The following is an 18640-nucleotide window of genomic DNA, read 5'->3' as shown; positions in this document are numbered from 1 at the left end:
ATACATACTGTATGGCACACATTCATATTGGACTTCCAGATATTTATAAGTTCCCGGGCAGGGGTCTGGAAATACGTCTGGTCCAGCCACCACGGCGCACTGTGTCCGGTTATTGCATCTGAAACACACAACAAGGTCGCACGTCAACAATAAGCACCAGATAAAGTTATATTATTCCGACGATTCACTGCGTTCGCCGCATCCCAATCGAGCCGGGATAAAAAAATAAAATCATAGATGTCCGTCAATCTGTCGGGTATTCTTGACAGAGTCTCGAAGCAAATCCGATTTTCTCATTGGCGTCACAACGGAAGCATCGAAATCCCAAAAGGTAGGTGCCATGGATTTTCTGTTTCACAAAATACCGATTTTTACAATTGAAAGATTGTCATCTTTTGCAGGTTCACAATAATTCCCCGCCTCCTCCTAACCAGAACCGAGCTCCTTTCTGTTTGTATCAATCCTTCCGAGATGGGCCTCTTTCAAATCTATACTCGTTTGCAGCCCGTGATTATCTCGCAACATACAGAACGGTATTTATTTCCCTTCCGAGTGACGGCCGCTTTCGAAGGTCAAGGCAGGGGGTCTGACACAATGATTCATAGCGCACAATTAAAGGATTCTCTACACCTTAATTAACATTGATTGGCTGCCCGCTAATCAATCGAACCGATGAGAGACGTGCAAAAGAATAGGAGGTGGGGTGAGCCCATCTAATTTCAAGCCAGTAATGAGATATGGTCGGTCAAGTGTCTCAGTTTATGGGTCCATGAAGCGAAGCTAGAGTCGCCCCCCCTCCCACCCCCCCACCCCTCGGCCTCGCCTCGGTCCATCCTCCTGAGGAGTTCATTCCCGAGCAGTAACTGCCCGTCAAGTAAACAAGGGCTGGAGCTCATTGTGAGTGAGAGACAATTACAGTTAGTGGTGGCCTCACATCCCATTTGGGCTGGAGTGGACTCCAAGTTAGACCTTTGACAAACACGCAGAAGCCAATGAAAGCCGAGGGCCATCCAGATCAGACGATGGTGGCGGAATGTCATGTCCGTATTTTCTCCTTGTTGCTAAGCTGGGACCAAAATGCAATCACAGTTTGTAATAAATTCCTCTTGAGGGATTAAACAACATGATGTGTATCCGACGGGATGATTGTGCACTTTAATCCAGAAGCCTTCATCTTGACCTACATGCACAATCCCCTTTATCGCCGCCGCCGTAGCGCTTTAGTCGGCACCGACTATGAGATTTGGGCGTAATGGTTTTTCTTTTTTGGTTGGCTTTGGGCAGTTTTTCTTCTCCAAAATGTTTTTAAAAAAAAGACATGACGGTTAGGTTTTTGAACTCTGTTGTTGGCCACTGCAGTCGACGAGATACCTCGCCTTGATTGTCTACGTTTTTCGTTTTTGTTTGTTTTTTAACGAGACACACCTTGAATAGACGGGATTTTTTTCCGTTTTTTTTTTAATTGTCAGCATCGGGTCTCTTTCGAATGAGATCACGACAAATGCTTGACACTTCTAAACATGACGTACCTCTAAAAATGAGACCAAAAAAATTGTTTGTCATGTTAAATCTACTACAAAGAGTGTCACAAAGGAGAAAACGTATCGCCGCCATTTCTTGACGTCATATGGCGTCAGCTCCGGATTACATGGCCATCTTGAATATCCCCCAAGGTTTGGCCGCAGTCCATCTCTTTTTCATGTACACACCCGACTAGCTTTTCCCAACCGTTCCTATTCTGTCGTCGGGCAGATTAGAGCGGAGGCCGCCAGCTGACAAGCGGCAAGGCAGCACCGAGGAGCAGAGCTGCATGTAAGCACAAACTGTAATCGCCGTAATCGCCCGGTGCAGCTTTCCACCAGTGATTCTCAAACGGCTCGTTGCAGACTCATCACGAGTGGGTCGTGCATCCATTATGAGTGGGACAATTACGAAGAAAATTTACACGGATGGTCCAGACGAATGTCGAATACTACCATGATTGTCGTCTGCTACGTGGCAAAAATATTAAAATTACATTAAAGTTTTGTCTCTCGACAAAACCCTGCAACTAAAACCTTTTGAGCAATAAAGAAAGAAAAACACTCAGTCGAAATGACATCATGGCCTTGCTGTGACCATGTCAAAAGTTGTTTGCTCTTTCATTTGTTATTTTATTTTTTTATGTAAGGAACTCAAATACAACTTATCTCAAGGTTCTTCTTATTAGATAGCTAACATTGTCATTGGCGGGTTACCACAGCAACCCGCGCAGCTAGCAAGTACCCTTGAGCAAAAGCTCTTGAACAGTAGCCCCAATTTGCAAACCAAACAATGTTGAAAGAGTAATACCAAATTGACATTAGTATTAAAAATAACCTATTTCTGTATTTAATTGTAAATGATTTCTCCGGCAATATTTGGGAAATGTTTTTTCAGGTGGCTGCCGCGTATTTGTAATCGGATTGGGCTAGGCAATAAAATTTACGATGTCACTCACTAACTCGTTCACTACCATTGACGGCTATAGACGTCAAAGTTCATGTTGTAACTGGGATACCAGTGAATGAGATGAAGAGCTCATAAAAACTTGTACCATTTGGTAGTTGAGCAAATTTTATAATGGTTAATTACCTCGTTTTTTTGTTTTTTTCTAATAAAAATAAAAAAAATAAAAATATTTTTTTTCATAAAAATAAAAAATAAATACGCTACACGTAAAACAACGGCCAAACTATATTTACAGCATACAAACAGTTTGACGTTGCTGTCACAGAACGTGCGGTCCCGGCGCGTTTGTTTGACAAGACCGTCAAAAGTGTCGAACCGACGCTTCAAAACGAGTAAACGAAAAGCAGCCTTGCTTGTCTCTTCAGGTTTTCTGTTTGTGTTGTGTCTCCGCTGCGGCGCTTGTGAGGAATTGTATTTATTTGAAAAGGAGGGAGGGAGGGAGGGCGGGCGGGCGGAGGAGAAGAAAAGTGACGGACGGGTCAATATCCTCGTCCCTCTGTGGGGAGCCATTACGCTTTTAGTGATGGTCTTCGCCACCCACGGTCTACTTCATTCATTATCTTTCCCAGCTGCAAGCCGCCGCATCCATCTTCTCTCATTCCACCTGTCTCCCGGCGTACCGCACACACACAGACAGACACACAACTTAGCGTTACAAGTACAACTCTTGCGCTACTCTCTGACAGCAAGGCTTGAAAAGGTTTGCATCAATTATGGAGATGTTTCTCCAAAAGTTTTACATCAGGGCCAGTTTTTATACCATATACAAAAATGAGGAAAGATCAGCTAAAAAAAATGTTGAGAACATCCAAAACATTACACAATGACAGACATGATGACATCATCACTGCAACAGAAAGATGTAATAACGGTATAACAATAACGATGTCAGTTTCCTACATGCAATGCTATTTAAAAAAATCACAGGAAGTCAGCCATTTTGGTTCAAAGCAACCATTTTTAGAATAAGCAGTGTGCCGCAAAATCCGACTTGTCTTATAGATTTGCTTTATTTTGTTTGTTTGGGGTTTTTTTTGGACCGTAGACAAGCCTAATCCTTCTCAACCACTGGTGCAGATTAGTGGCTTTCATAAAATGTTTGCATCCTGCTCTCTAATTTTGCGCGTCAGGAGATAAGCTTGCAGAATTGGAACACGGGCCTCTGGAGGGACTTTGAAATAGGCACGTTAATATACTGTAGCATGATATCCATCCATGAAATATAAAACAACACAACTAAAAATGGTGCGTGAGCACTTGATGTGCAACCTATGTCCATATTTACATGCTATGGTTTGGTATCGCTATCAATGGGCCTCAAATATTTCTTTTTATTTGGAAGATGCTTGTTTCTTTCTTAGTTTTATTGTAGAAGTTCATGGCATTATTATAGTTTGGAAAAGTATACAAATATTGGCTAAAACTACAGACAGAGAAACTGCTAAATGATTCGAAAACAATTCAAGCAAATAATGTTAGACAAAAATAAAAAGTATAATAAATAGAAAATTATAAAAATTTAAAATTCTAGTTAGGTAATATGCAAATTGTGGTAAAAAAAATATGATACAATTATTAATTATTATATTATATTATATTATATTATATTATATTATATTAGATTAGATTCAAAATACACTTGTCAGAAATATTGAGATATTCATAAAAAATACATGAGACAAAAAAATATACTAATACTTCCATCAAACCAAAAGAAACCTCTACGTTTCCATCTTCTATTCTTTTTCTCGTGTGAGCAAAAATAGCGTACTCTGCTTTCGCAGCAACATAATGACAATTTTCCACCGTGCAAAAAAAATAAAAGAACAACCCGCTGGATCTAATATGCATGGCATCCGCCTCATTTGAATCCTTGGGCGGGACTGTGACTTCCCCGTTATGTGCATGTAAATCCAAACTCTAGGGAGCACCTGTACAGGAAGGAGGCAACGGAATGCGCAATCGATTTGTTTGGCGGCTGAGGCTTATTCGCTGGGGCCTGCCCATCTAATGATTTACGATTTCCGCGATGAATTTTTCTATTCTTGCCAACAAACCACGCCGCTCCCTATCTGGCCGCTGATGCTTGATTTATCTTCCAAAGCCAAGAAGGGCCCCTTGGGATTCGTCGGCCCGTAGGCCCATTTTAATCTCGTTCCGGGGGGAGGAGGGGGATGGGGCGGCTTTAGTGGGCAGCCATATTTTTATAACAACCGCAGTGAGATGAATATTAAGGTGACACATATTGAAAAAAAAAAAAAGATAATTCGACCAGCCAGGTGAAGAACACCGCTTCTGTACCAGTACATTCGGTGACTGAAACGCAACGTTGGCTGAACTTGCAGGTAATGTTGTGTGTCTTTAAGGGGCGGGCCTCTGAATGACATCCGTCAGGCTGGCTTGCTTCTTTCAGTATCAACGCCTGTACCTTGCCAGTGCTTTAAACTGTCTTCAGATTTGGGTCCAGATTTTTCGTTATTATTTCGATTACGGTCTTTTAGTCATTTTTTTAAATCAATCTACAAGCTACTATTTATTTATTTATTTATTTATTTATTTATTTATTTATTTATTTTTAAATATTTTGGTTCTAAAATGCTTAAATGTTCCTATAGTTAAGGTTAATAAGCTCTTTTGTTTTCCCTTTGCTGTGAATGTTTTCAATTGTTTCTTGTCTCTGTGCTGTTGGTTGTGGTTGTGATCAAAATGGTATTAGTACCTTTGTCTCAATTTGAGCAAGAAAAAATCCTGCAAGGTTATCATTGCGAAGAATAGTGAGCATGGAACGCCACCAAAACCGGTGCTAAAATCCATTTTGGGTAGATGGAGGTGAACTCCATTCACTGTACTGCATTACAATCCACACACAAATCAATAAACGCAGTGTATCACAAAGTCACACAACCACACACACACACACCCAAGTCCAATCTCTGTTTCACATTCACTCCCCTGCCTTTAAGCACCGATCCTTCATCTCCAGCCACGGTCACCATGGAAACTCCCCGTGTCCATCTCGGGGGTCTGCGCTCAAAGCGCTGCGGCGGCGGCGGCGTCTTCGCAAGCTCTTCGAAACGCATCACGAAGCGCACAGAAGCTTAGCTTGCGGGAGGGTGTTAAGCCACTAATTACCGCACACGTACAAAAGGGATGAAGGTGGCTACAATAACAATCCGCTCTATCTCCAGCAGCCATGAGCGACGGATGCACCCCCTCCCATTCATTCGCTAAATAAATTCACACAATCAAATATTCCCGCCTTGTCCCAATCGATGGGACGTCTCAATAATGAAATGACAGCAAGGAGGTGGTGAGTGACCTCCATGTTCAATACAGGAAGGCGGGTCCAGGATTACAAAAGCAATGCACAGACGGGATTTAAAAAAAAAAAGAAACAATATGACAGACATAATTAATTAGACTTTTATCCATTTTGACCTTAACGGTAATTTATAGGTTACGAGCTGAGTATTGGCCACGTTTTAAGGTATCTTTCGATACCAGCCATCGATACTAACAAACAAAAAAAATCCTCCTCACCAGTAGTTGGCGCTATACTGCAGCATACTGACAGATCGCGGATTTATTATTTTTTTCAATTCAGCAATCAATATTCGCAGGAAAATTTTGTAGTTTTTGGTTCCATCCGGTGGCGATTTAGGGTCAAGAGATTTAAAAATTAAAAATTTCTTTTTATCTATAGTTTATCAACTCCGTCTGCGCCAGTTGAGCACTTAATGCAGAAGTATTAGACCCGATGTTTTTCGTCTTCATCTCTGCACTCTCTTTCTTATGACCCATCGCCAGAAAAAAACAAAAAATCAAAACTGGAAATGCCAGCGTCGTAACTCTGTCTCACAACTTTGCGGGTTGTAATACAGATCAAGACACCGCTTCTAAGAAATAATCAAATGGACCAAGTTTCGAGTCTGAGGAAGAACAAATTCCATCAAGTTTTCAAGGTGACAGACTGATTGCGATGGCGACAGCGGCGGCGGCGGCCTCAGCAGGCAAAAAGAGCAGGAAGCGCTGCTTTCAGATGAAGCATCTTTGATCTGGGCTTCAAGCCTCTCTCTGGTCCACACAATCCTCACCCGCCACCTCCACTCTCTCTCCCCCGGTATCCTTCATCATCAAAAAAAAAAAACATCCGACAGCCAAGCGTCATTTTTTTTTTTTCCAATTTATTTTGAGCTGCCGCTGTTAGGTTGTATAAGCATCACATCCGGTAACATCGTGTTTTGCATTAACCAGCACGTCACGCCATTTTCAAATCACGCCGTAGAGGTAGCGTACCAAAAAAAAAAAAAAAACCTTGGGACCTGCTGGTTTCATCGCATATTCATTTTCAAGAGAAAAGTCCAAAGAATAATCCTTGAAAGTAAGATCTGTTACGTGCAGGCATATTCCACACGATCCTTTTTCAAGGTAAGATAAATCAGCAGGACCCCCCCCCCCCCCCTCCCCCATCCACCGTACCCCGTCAGCACTCTAAAAGGACACAATATGCGTTAAGGCAGCAATCTTCAACATGTCTAAAGACAAACAGGGAGTGGGAGGGGCTTACAAGTTGCGTCCCTTTATGCCGCGACCAGCACTTTTTTTTCTCGACCGCAGCGAAGAACAACCACGGTCCAGTGGTCGCGAAGGCCATTGACAGAATTAAGACTCATGAATAAGAATGCGGCACGGGGTGACGGAGAGCTCTCCCGCTGTGCGATATCGACATGCACGCCGCTTAGAAAATAGCCTGGCATAATTAGGTCTCACAGGAAAGCGGCAGAGGCCACTCTTGAAACTCTCGAGAGCGTGTCCGGAAGAAATAAGGAGAAAATGCCAGCCACTGATGAAGATAGGGGGGGGGGGGGGGGGACGGCAGAGGTGTTTATTGATGAAGTCGTTCAAGCATTATTTGGGGTACACCATGTGTTGACATATGATTTTTAAAAAGCTTTTTACGGAAAGGCAGCACGGTCGTAAAAGCAATTAAGACAATTTTATGACTGATTCGCTGGAAACCACTGCACACATTTACAGTCGGACAAGTTCAGGCATTGGACGCCCCAATGGATAATATTTTGTTTATAAATATTTTATTTGTGACAATTTTGTTGTTTTATATTTTGAAGAGTCACAAAAGAAATGTCACTCTTTTGCTAGACATCTTATTCAAGAAAATGCTAATTTTCTCTACTTTTTGCGAAGAAACCAGTGTTGTTAGTGAAACCAACCCATGTTCTAATACTTAATGGTATAGAAAGCAGAAAAAGTAAAACCAAACTTTTTCTGGTGGTAGAAGAGGTGATTGTATTTTAACTTTTTGATGTACAAATTATTGACTTGCCAAAGATTCTGCTGTCTGAGTTTTCTTTAGCAATGTAAAAAACTAATTTGTGGTCTACTTATGACAGATGCCTACCACAAATATTTTTATGTATCCCCTGAACCCATTTTCTAAAGACAGCGTGAAATTTGGTAGGCAAGTCTATAAGGAGTAGACCCACAAAAAAAAGTCTTCTGGAATCATTTGGCTTTTGATGTTTTATTAACAAAGTATTTTCCTATTGTTTTTTAGCAGGTCCACATGAGGCTAACTGGACTAAACTAGACTTCTACTCAAATATTGAGTACAGTTTTCCGACGATGACTTTTAGCTTTTTGTTTGGGGATTTCTCATCGCAGATTTTTTTTTTTTACCACTGAACTTATCAAAGTCTTGAGGAAAGAGTATGAACCCAGTTGCTCCAGGGCAGAGGCATCGCGTGTGTGCTGTCAACTCTTACCTGCCAATTAAACGCTGGCAGATGAAGAAGAAGAAGAGAAAAAAGAGCAATGGTGGAGAAGCAGCGGATGAAAGAAAAGACGACAAAGTGAGAGGAAAGCAAATATCAGATGGAAGAAAAGGCCAAAAGAAGCGAGCTGGCTCCCCGCATGATGACTAACCACCTGCTCTTGACTGAATTAGCTCTTTCTTTTACGCCCCATCCCAGATGCACATAGCTAGCCTTGTTAGCTTAGCTGGCTAAGCAGAATTGCTGTATTATACTGGTACGTTGCTTAGCTTGAAGCAGAAATTCATACCAACCAGGAGCACATAACTAGCCTTGTTAGCTTAGCTACTATTTTGCTAAATGGTTAAAAGATAACACCAAACACCTGTTCCCCATTCAAACCTTAAACAAAACGTGAACGAGTCACACGGGAGGAATCTCTCAATCTGTGTATGAAACAAAATAGATCCCTACAATCAAGATGTGATTGGTCACATCAGGCGACCAATCCGATCCGTAGCAGAGATGCTAAAGAAAAGCCGCTTTTACCTTTGTGACATGATCTTGTAGGCGTCCGGCAGGTAGCATCTGGTATTCTCCATCTGCGCCGGGTCGGCGTCGCAGATCTTGTCGTCGGTGCGCCCGTAGTTGGCGCTCTCGATCATGATGACGTCGGTGCCCGGGCAGCGCAGCTCGATGGGGTAGCCTTCGCATGACAGCTCGCGACGCACCACCGCCATGGGGATGGGCGCGCGACTAAAGGCTGCGGGGAGATTAGGTGAAGCAGCATGAGGCTCAACTCAACAGTGTTGAAAGGATTCACACTTGTTTTCAAACACGCAAACTAGTTCAACACAAAAGAAGGTGCTCATTATCGTGCCTTTCATTTTGTTTTCATTCCAAAAAGGCAGTGAAGTGATGCCGTGTTTAAAAACATAGTGACTCGCCAATAATAGGTTTCAATTGAAAGCCATCAATTATCTGATGATACCGCTTGGTGAAAAAGTTGGGACAAACTTCGCTTTGATAAATGACAAATATAAAGCCACCGACCCAAATGGTTGCATGATTTCTCTTTTTTAAAAATCTAAAAATTTCAATAAAATTACAATTTTAGATCGATACTTTTCCTCCACTTCTTTGGTCTAGAAAGTAGAAAGCAGTGCAGCTCTCCAGTTCTGCAAATGTCAAAATCGGAACACTTCATAATCCCAATACGATCATTAAAAAAACATCAGAGCGGGAGACTGTCATCATTGACATCATCAGTCGGTGCTCCCGCGGCGGAAGAGGGTAGATGTCTACGATTACCCGGTTAGTCCGCAACTGTCGTGTAATTACATCTTTGATTGATGGCTGTGCACGGACGCATGAACTAGTAGTGACGCTTCGGGTGCCGTGTTGCTTGGGGAGAATTCTAAAGAAATCTTGCACCCTCCCCCAAAAAACTGGACTTTTGATTTCTTTAATAGGGATCAAAGGGCTGATTCTGGACTGATTAACCTCGGAACTAAGTGGAAGTAACGATGACATTTAAAAGACTGTCATTAAGAACAAAATAGGGTCCTTGTACTTCATTTTTACTCACACGGAAACCTATCAAAAAAACGTTAAGGTCAGCCATCATTTGAATCTCTAAAATTGGAAGTTCTGGATGGAGATAGGTAACTGTAATACACCAAGCCTCATAATTTGGTTGAAGTATAAATCATCAAATTAGACAGCAATCATTTCACATATTCACAGTTTTCTATTCACATTTTTACATATTTGGATTTTTGGTGTAAAAAATGGCACCGAGCACTGCCTACTTGGTACAACATCGGTGTCAAGGAAGTATGTTGAAATGATATATTGTGACGGCCGTGGTTGCAGAAGAAAATCGCCGTAGGGTGTAGACGTAACACAAAAATTGATCGGCGATGGGGTTTGGTTTGACTGGCCCCGCATACACACCAAGCGATCCGGGAAATCATTTTCCTGGAATTCCCAATGGCCGCCATACGTTTGTTTGGGAGAACGGACATTCTCAAAACATTCCAGAATATCTTTAGTGTCTGATGAAAACCATGAAGGCTATATTGTTAGATTCCTACGGGGAATACAAACATAGCCAGCTAAGCTAACCTGGCCTGTGTGTGTGTGTGTGTCCGTGTGTGCATATGCAACAACTTCATTGAATTAATGGAAGAAAGATGGAAGACAAAGGCAAGGGGGAAGACAGGGGAGCTGATTCAACACGTCAACTGCACAGACGGGTCCCGCCCCCACGGCGAGTGATTGATCGGATTCGATTAGACCAATGGGAGCCCGTCACACCCACTTCCTGGTTTGCGGCATTATTAACCGAAGTAGCTCATTTGCAAGAGTACTTTGAAAGAAGGGGTCTTTCAATGATACGCTTTTTCAATAATGCATGAGGGATTATTTATCTCCAAGTGAGAAACAGTTCAGGCAAATTGTTCTCCCAAGTAAATGATGTTTACATTTGGCCTCGGGCAACACGATTCTCAAAGGCTTTTACGCCGAGCAGAAAATTAGCCAGCAACTCAAGTGTCAAAAAAGAAAGGATGGAAATACTACATGCCACAACGGACTGCTACGTGATCACGTCATAATAATTCTCTCGAAATCGCCAATTCCGCCTTAATTTGTTATCATTAGAATTATTTAAACGCAATATTTGGCTATGGTCAGACAGCCTTGCTGAATTATCGATTTTGCATCGTAACAGATGTTACGATATTGTGTGCGTGGACTACAATTTGAGATCGCCCTTGATATTTTTATCAGTATTTTCCCAACTTTTAGCTGAAGCCATATTTGAAACCAATACTGTGGTGGGCCAACTATCAATACAACAATTTCGATATTCTACAGTGTATATTTGTTTTCCATTGGACAGCAGGAATGTTTCATGCTAGAAAATTGTACGATACAAGACGATTGGCAATCTCTCGAAATCGATACTCTGTATTCTCGGTAACTGCAAGTATTGATACAAAGCAGAGGACGAGAATGTTTCTTGTTATTGATTTGACGATGACGTTTATGAAGAGGAAAGTCACAACTATCCCAAATTGCACTCTCCAAAAACACCTGCCTGGTAGCGTTTGCCTCACCGCCAACCGCGCCGCCGCTTGACCTCGCCGTCGATAGTCGTCCTCATTAAACACCGCTCGGGCCGATACCCGGCGGCAGGAGCGATTTAAACGGCATCACTCAGCGCTTTCTCAGCGGCGGGGAGATGCCAATTCATTTATCCGGGAAGATATATACGCCAGGCGCCTATAAAACACGCAGGTGTTTAACCCCAGCGTGCCACCCGCCACGCTACTGTCAATCATCGCGTGAGACCGGCCACTTCTGACAGCAATTTGGCGATGTAACGCAGTGACAACAGATGCCGCCGGCCGCGAGGACCATTTTTTTTTCCTCCCCCACTCGGAATATCAAGCCGGTATTGATTTTGCATCCATTATAGAAGGGCATAAAAACAGAAGGGATTTGTAGGTGGCATGCCAAATGGAGGTGTTATTGGGAAGTGGGATTTTAATGTACAAGACTGTATTCCTCAAAAATAAAGTCTGCCTTCAAATATTGGAGATGCCTCAATTTCCCCCGTCAATGAAAATGAATTATCTCTGGAATGTTGCTAACCAAAACAGCAGCACATATGGCAGATACTGTTTTTTCATTTTTATTCATCAGGGTTCTTTGAGGCAGGTAGTGTGAAATCCATAATGATAATCCCCCCAAATATTTAAAGACTTTCCTGAGTGAGTCGTCCAAAGGATCAATTGAAGCAGGGCCCGGGATTAAAGTGAATTCCCGTCAAGAAGGGAGCGTCCTCAAAGTGACACCTCTTCAAGGGCAAACTGTCAGCAGCAATACAAGCCTAGACTTTTCCCCCCTCTGCCGCTTTGTGTGGCCTTGCCGTGACATTTATTACATCAGCGTGTAGATTTTAGCATATGATGAATCCATCCTGGCGTGGATGAATTGCATGCCTGCGCTTGTAATATTTTCTAGAATGCTGTCATTAAATGCTGGGCGATGGCTATATTCCGTGCGGTCTCGGAATACATTTTCAGATGCTCAACCGCATCGACCTGAATGTTCTTCTCTCAGTATTGACAGTATACGGTGTGATACGCGACAGTCCGAGTGTGATCGCTCGTCTGGCACTTCGTGTGAAGGTTTTGTCTTTTGGTATGCTCGCGTTACCGCTTTGATGCTCACTACGGAAATAAGAATTAATAAGTACGAATTCATTATCTCTCCGCATTTTCTCAACCCTTTTCGGGGCAACGTTTTATTTGAATGTCTCTCAGCAGTCACATTTTCCGTGAAGCTCACACGTCCCAGGGCGCTCACGATACAGTTCAGTCATAACTACAATAACGGGAATAATAACGATAATAGTAACAACAACAATTAATAATTATGATAACAGCACAATTGTGTCAGTCAACATTAGCAAATAATGCAAAATGCTGGTCTCTATGCACACTTTTTGTTTTCCTTACTGCCAGGTGCAAATCAAATGTGTAAGTCGCAGTGCTCGGAGAGTCACCTGCTTGTCACCGCACAACACGGCACGCCTCGCTGGGCTCTCCAAACAACTTTGGAGCACCCCCGCTTTCAAATACCAGCAGGCGGATAAATCATTTGTTTAATTTTTTAACTCAATTAGGCAAATCCTAGGACGCCTTTGAGAGGGATGGCAAGGCAGAATTAAAAGTGGATTGTGTGGCTGCAGCTGTGACCGCATACGCTACGCCAGAGTGTAAAATACAAATATGGAATTATAGGACTTGAAAGCAACCGTCGCTCGCCATGGCGACGACGGATCAGCCGCTTTACGGCTCCGTGCACGCGTGTATTTTCAATTCATTGTCGCGGTCCTCACGTCAAAACAAGCAGTGTTTTATCATTGGCTCAGGTACCAATAGGGGGCGCTAATAAGCGGAGGGACCTGATCCATTTACAACCGCTCCGTCTCAGATTGCGTCGGCCGGGGCCGTATTAGGCGGAAAGAATATCAAATCTATCCCGGAGCCTTTTACATGCACGCAAACACATGATTAATGTGCCTGCTGTTTGCCGCATTGATTTTTCTATTGTTATTCACTGTGACCAAAAACAATGGCGCAGGGGGGGGGAGTAAGGGGGCGGGGTGTGTGTGCCTTAGGTATGTGTGTTACAACCTGATGCCAATTGTTGTTGTTTTTTCTCTCTCTCTATCTTGTCTTGCAACTCCCGACCTTAAACCCTAACCCCTAACCGAGTACACGCCCCGATGCACGTCCATTCTTGCACACAAAAGGGGGCACTGGAGATCCCAAAGTAGGCCGAGCAATCTCCGGAGAAATGTCAAGGTGGAGAAATTCCCTCTCCAGCTGCACAACAATAAACATACTTGTCTCTCAGTATACATTTTGGAACCACAGTAAGAGAGGGAATTGTTTCTCTCTATTGACAAGATAATTTTTTTTTTAACAATAGCATTAGATGCGGAATAACAGTGTGAATTATATCGCAGCCTAGTCGTGATATATTTTGATGCACAATAACAGCGGGAAGGCTCGGCTTGGCTTTCAGACAAAAGTAAAACCGGATTTGAACATACCCAGAGCGGCTGGAGCAAAGAGGCTGGCAAGGACTAGCAGGCGTGCGGTCCACATGGCCTCCCCCTCGTACCGCCCGCTGCTAACGCTGGAGTTCAGCACTCAGGCCTTCAAGTAAAACACAGAGCGGCGGAGGTTGCTTCTTCTCGTTACACGTCGATGTCCAGATACTCCTGCGGAGAAAAATGCAAATGCGTGTAAAATGGATGGTAGAAATAGACAACAGATAATGGACGGTATGTATAGACAACAGACGGGATTAAGGTTACGTTACGGTTTGGATTGATGGGGAGGGTTTGTGGGGTTAGGTCATCTGAGGAATACGGTGAACACATTTGCAATGCAATTTCAGTCAGCTCTTGATGTACAGAAAATGTATATATTCAGGAGGTCGCAATGTTCATAATCTGATGAGCGAGGCCCCATTAGTGTCGCATGATCTCCAATGATTAGGTCTTCTATTATCCAAAGGCAGACACAATCTGCCGCAAAACCATAATCCCTGAAAAGAGATGCAAGGATCGCTGACAGAATCTGACAGCATTGAAGAGAGTCATTTTCCATTGATGGAGGGGGGGGAGTCATATTTGACCATGGGTTCGCCCCCCCCCCCCCTTCCCCCGCTCTAAATACTCAAGACATGTCGGGGCAATGATTGTGCTGGCATGCAACCATTTTCTAATCCTAATCCTGATTATTCCCCAAATCCGAGATTAATGTAATCAGATTGTTTATGTTGGAGATAATAAAGGCTTTATGAGCAGGGCAGCTATTATGAATCCAAGGTGCAGCACTCAAACCTGCACCGGTTTGACCGTTGGGGTTAGAGGAGGCACTTCATCAAGGATGTGCAACTCCATTCAACCAACATCAGAGAATCGCTGCTTCGGGTAAGAATTGATGGTTTTAGGATTAGTGTGAAAGGATTTAGGGCTAGTGTTTAAGAAATGTGTTTAAGGTATCGGTTTCAGATCTGGTGTTAGTGTTCAGGGGTCACAATGGAAGAGAGTTGGGGTATTGGGTATATGGTTAGGTTATGGGTTTAGAAACCATGATGTAAATTAGGTTGGGGTTAGGATTTTGGGTTGTGTTAAGTACATCTATAGGTTTTAGGTTTGAGGTATAGGTTTAAGGACTCGGGTATATGGTTAGGGTTTAGCAATAGGATCAAGGAATAGGGTCAATGATTAGGATTTAGGATCAAGTTAAGGATCTAAATACAGAAGGTTTAGGAAAGGTTTTGGGTATAGGAATCTTGGTTTTTTTTTTGGCTATCAAGAGTATACAAAGCAGACTGTCCGCTGAGAAATGCCAATAAAACAAGACTAGACTATCACAGTAGTTCATTTGCTCCCTAAATAAACGAAAACAAGTACAGGAAGTGGCGCCTGCCGCCAAGTGAGCACATCATAAAATATATATTTATGAGAACAGCTTGGATGAGGTTTAAAAAAGAAAAAACAAGATAGTTCAGCAATGCCAGCGTGTCTTGTATTCCAGAAGGAGTCTCGTGTGATACATTACGGCACTGACGTTTCAAGGGTACCTCGAGTGAAGGGATTTAAGATAACTCCCTTAGATACTATGGCCAACGTTTTGCAAGTCCAGTGACGCCGCTTCTTTGCAACATCAAGGAGACTAATTTATCACATTTCACTACTTTGGCAAAGTACTATTAGGGTACCGCAGAGTGCATTTGGCTTTCCCGTTGCTTCGGAGGTACTTAGACCGACTCAATTGATCCAAACGAGGCCTGATATTTGCGCATTGGCCCCCATTTAGGTTTTAAAGGATCAAGACAAGAGATTCAGTCGCCTAGATGGATCACTTGAAACTTAAGAAGTCCAGGCAAGCCCAGATGAGCGCCTTGGAATTGCAAAGGATCCTGACCCTGATAAGCTACTTGATGTGGAACTGGGTAAAATTGGACAAAAAATTGAAAAGAAACTTTTCAGATAGTACCTTATATGTAGATTCTACATATTTAAATATTTTAAATTTAGATGTTGACCGTGGTGCTCTTAGCATGACACAAACTCTGTCTGGAGCACTTTGGCCACGCCACAACAATACCAAAACCCAGACATGGTAAATTAACCCTCAGCGCTATCTAACGGGGGTCACTTACACCTAGTCCCGCCTTCTGAACATGTCGTAATGCAGTGGGATCGCATTCCAATGACAGATCTCTATCTCGCGTGGACGTGGGCCAATTGTGTGCATTTATGCAAATGAGGTGTATAATGAAGGTTCATCTGTGGCGGCGTTCTGATTGATGAGCGCTCGTCGAGGGAAATCTTCAGCGGTCGGTGATTAAAACCAAAATGGTCAGATATGAGATTTGAGGGGGCGGGGCCTGAAGCATCAAACAGTGGAATACACAAAACATTCTTTTAAATACACTTACCCTACAAAATAAATGGTTTCCAGATACACAGAGGTTTCCCTCAATACAGAATAGGAAACTAGGCATGAATAGATGAGTTTTTCCTTGGCGAAAAGCCGGTGAGGCTCGACGGTATTGGAAATCTGAAGATGAATAGGCTGTGACATCCCAGAAGCTTGACAACGTGCGCAGCAAGGCATCCACTCGCACAATTGGCTCCCCGCGAGGGCCCCTGACGCAGCCAGCCAGTGACAGACAGATAATAGCGCTAACTTTAGCTCGCACGCACGCTGACTGGTCCTCCATGATCATCTCCTTGAGTGTGACTGATGGCTCGGCTTAAGTAATGGGACCGCCCCGCACCCCCAAAAGCCGACCCTCCTGAGCAAAACCTCCATCCATGAGAGGAAATGACACGTAGAAAATGACTAGATGCACAGCAGGGATTATCGTACGCCAGATTGGCTCAAGGTGGGCCCGGGTTACCACGGCAACCCTTACTCGACTGCCGTTTGTCAGACACTAAAAGAAATTGCTCTGCCCAAGACTGAGACGTCGGGGTACGTTAAGACGATAAAACCTGCGTGACCTCAACGCCGATGGATTCCAGCGTCGATATATTTCTGAGCTGTTGTGCCGACACCGGCGGTTTTTACGCAGATCCGGGTCAGAAGCATTGGCGGGGTTATTGGTATGATGGATGAGCGGCCTAGCAAAACATGACCTTACCGATGTCAGAACGACTGTCGAGCAATTCTGAAGCGCGGTAAAATCTGTCGCTTGAATCCGGAACAGGTTGAAATTTCACGGCGGTTTCAGAATGACTTGGAAGAGACGCAAGGCTTCTTCGCTGTTTCCAAAGTTGAGTTTCACACTTGTTTCTTTTGTAGGCTTATTTGTATTTGACTTCAGGTCTCAATTTCCTCCTGACTAACACCACATGCATAATTTTCCACTTCATTCCCAGTCTGATTTCACAAGAAGGCGGAGGAGGAGGAAAAAGCAATGACACACACACACACACACACAAACATCAATTTTAGCTGGGCGTCTCAGCGCTACACCGATGTCAATAGCGCTGATCCCAACAGCGCGTCGCATTTCAATATCATTATCTGATGCCGTGCACAAAATCTAATGAAATCTTTAAAACAGAAATTGCACAACGTCCTCAGCCAGGCGATCCACTCAATCCAGAAGTGATTACCGCGTTAATACCATCTTCCATCTGCTCTCTGGGACTTTTTTTTGAGGGGGGGGGGGGCTCATAACAATATCGAAATCAACCTTCAGAACAGAGTAGATTGATCTCAATGGCATTGGCCAAACATTTTAAACCACGTATCATTTCAACACACAGATGGCGTACATCGAAGCCTATTTGGAGGAAAACTGAGATCCGCCTTGCCCCATCGACCCGGAAACAAAATCAAAACAATGTGCATTTAAAGCCAAAGTTGTATTTAAGACAATTTAAAAAAAAAAAGAAAAACATCCCAATTTGGTGCAGACACCACAGTTTAGGAATCCTGCTTCACTTGAGTTTTCGCAATCCAACTCTTTACCGCCACTGACGTTTATAACCGTCACAGTTCCAGGTGTGTGACCATGGCAAACAGATCCCTACAGATGCCAACGAGTAAGGCAAAATATGGCCGCCGCCGGAGAGGTTCCTTCGCCACAATTTGTTTAAGACGAGCCTCCCGCAATTTCAAATGATGCGGCTGAAAAAACATCAACTTCATTTCTGGGGGCTTCCTGGTGGCTAACCCTTCTCCCAAAGGCTCTCATCTTTAATGGAGGGGGGTGGGGTGTTTATTCCCCCCCAGCCACAGGGAAGAGGCGCCTGCCAAACATGTGAGTGTCAAGAGCTCGCCGTAGTCGGGCGGCGGGTTCTGGCGGTCCTCAGACGAGAAGTGAATGGAGTTTGATTGGTCTGGGCAAACATCCTCATGGGGTACGTCTCGGAACAAAGAGAGCAATACACGCCTCTCTTGTCGAGGCAAATGCTCTTAGGGCTGCAAGAACAAAAAGAATCACCGGCGCCGGTCTCGAGGTGCCTGATCTTAGCGAGACCTCAAACACCCGATGATAGATCGCTTTGCTCCTTGAATTCCAAGCAAGTCTTTCTTTTTTTTTGGGAAAAAAAAAAAAAAAAACATGATCCTGCTGTCATCCAGGGAAGCTTATATCTATAGTAATAAGGACACATTTTTAAAATAAGGATTTTTTTTAAATCAGTTTTTGTTGAACAGCCCAATGATGTAATCAAAGCAGCAGTTTATAAATCAGGGGAAATTAATATTTATTATTAATTGAAGTAAAATGTTTGTTTGTTCAGTCATGTATTAAAGTTATGAGAC

The 18640-nt window shown here is 43.3% G+C and overlaps 1 protein-coding gene across 2 annotated transcripts in view; it reads right to left on the bottom strand.

Moving 5' to 3' along the window:
- The window catches only part of LOC147060199 (adhesion G protein-coupled receptor L3), an 89895-nt gene that overhangs the window by 45647 nt on the left and 25608 nt on the right, over positions 1 to 18640 (bottom strand). For both annotated transcript variants that reach the window (XM_085905510.1, XM_085905511.1), the window contains exons 4-6: positions 13894 to 14064; positions 8811 to 9024; positions 9 to 118 (exon numbers count right to left, since the gene is read on the bottom strand). In XM_085905510.1, the coding sequence (XP_085761636.1) occupies positions 9 to 118; positions 8811 to 9024; positions 13894 to 13948 (379 nt within the window). In that variant the 5' untranslated portion in view covers positions 13949 to 14064. The remainder of the gene's footprint in view (positions 1 to 8; positions 119 to 8810; positions 9025 to 13893; positions 14065 to 18640) is intronic.

Source organism: Syngnathus leptorhynchus, chromosome 2, assembly GCF_054491065.1.
Source record: "Syngnathus leptorhynchus isolate UIUO chromosome 2, UIUO_Slep, whole genome shotgun sequence".
Classification (NCBI taxonomy): domain Eukaryota; kingdom Metazoa; phylum Chordata; class Actinopteri; order Syngnathiformes; family Syngnathidae; genus Syngnathus; species Syngnathus leptorhynchus.
Note: the sequence above shows the minus strand (reverse complement) of the source record. Positions and strands in the feature narration are given on the sequence as shown.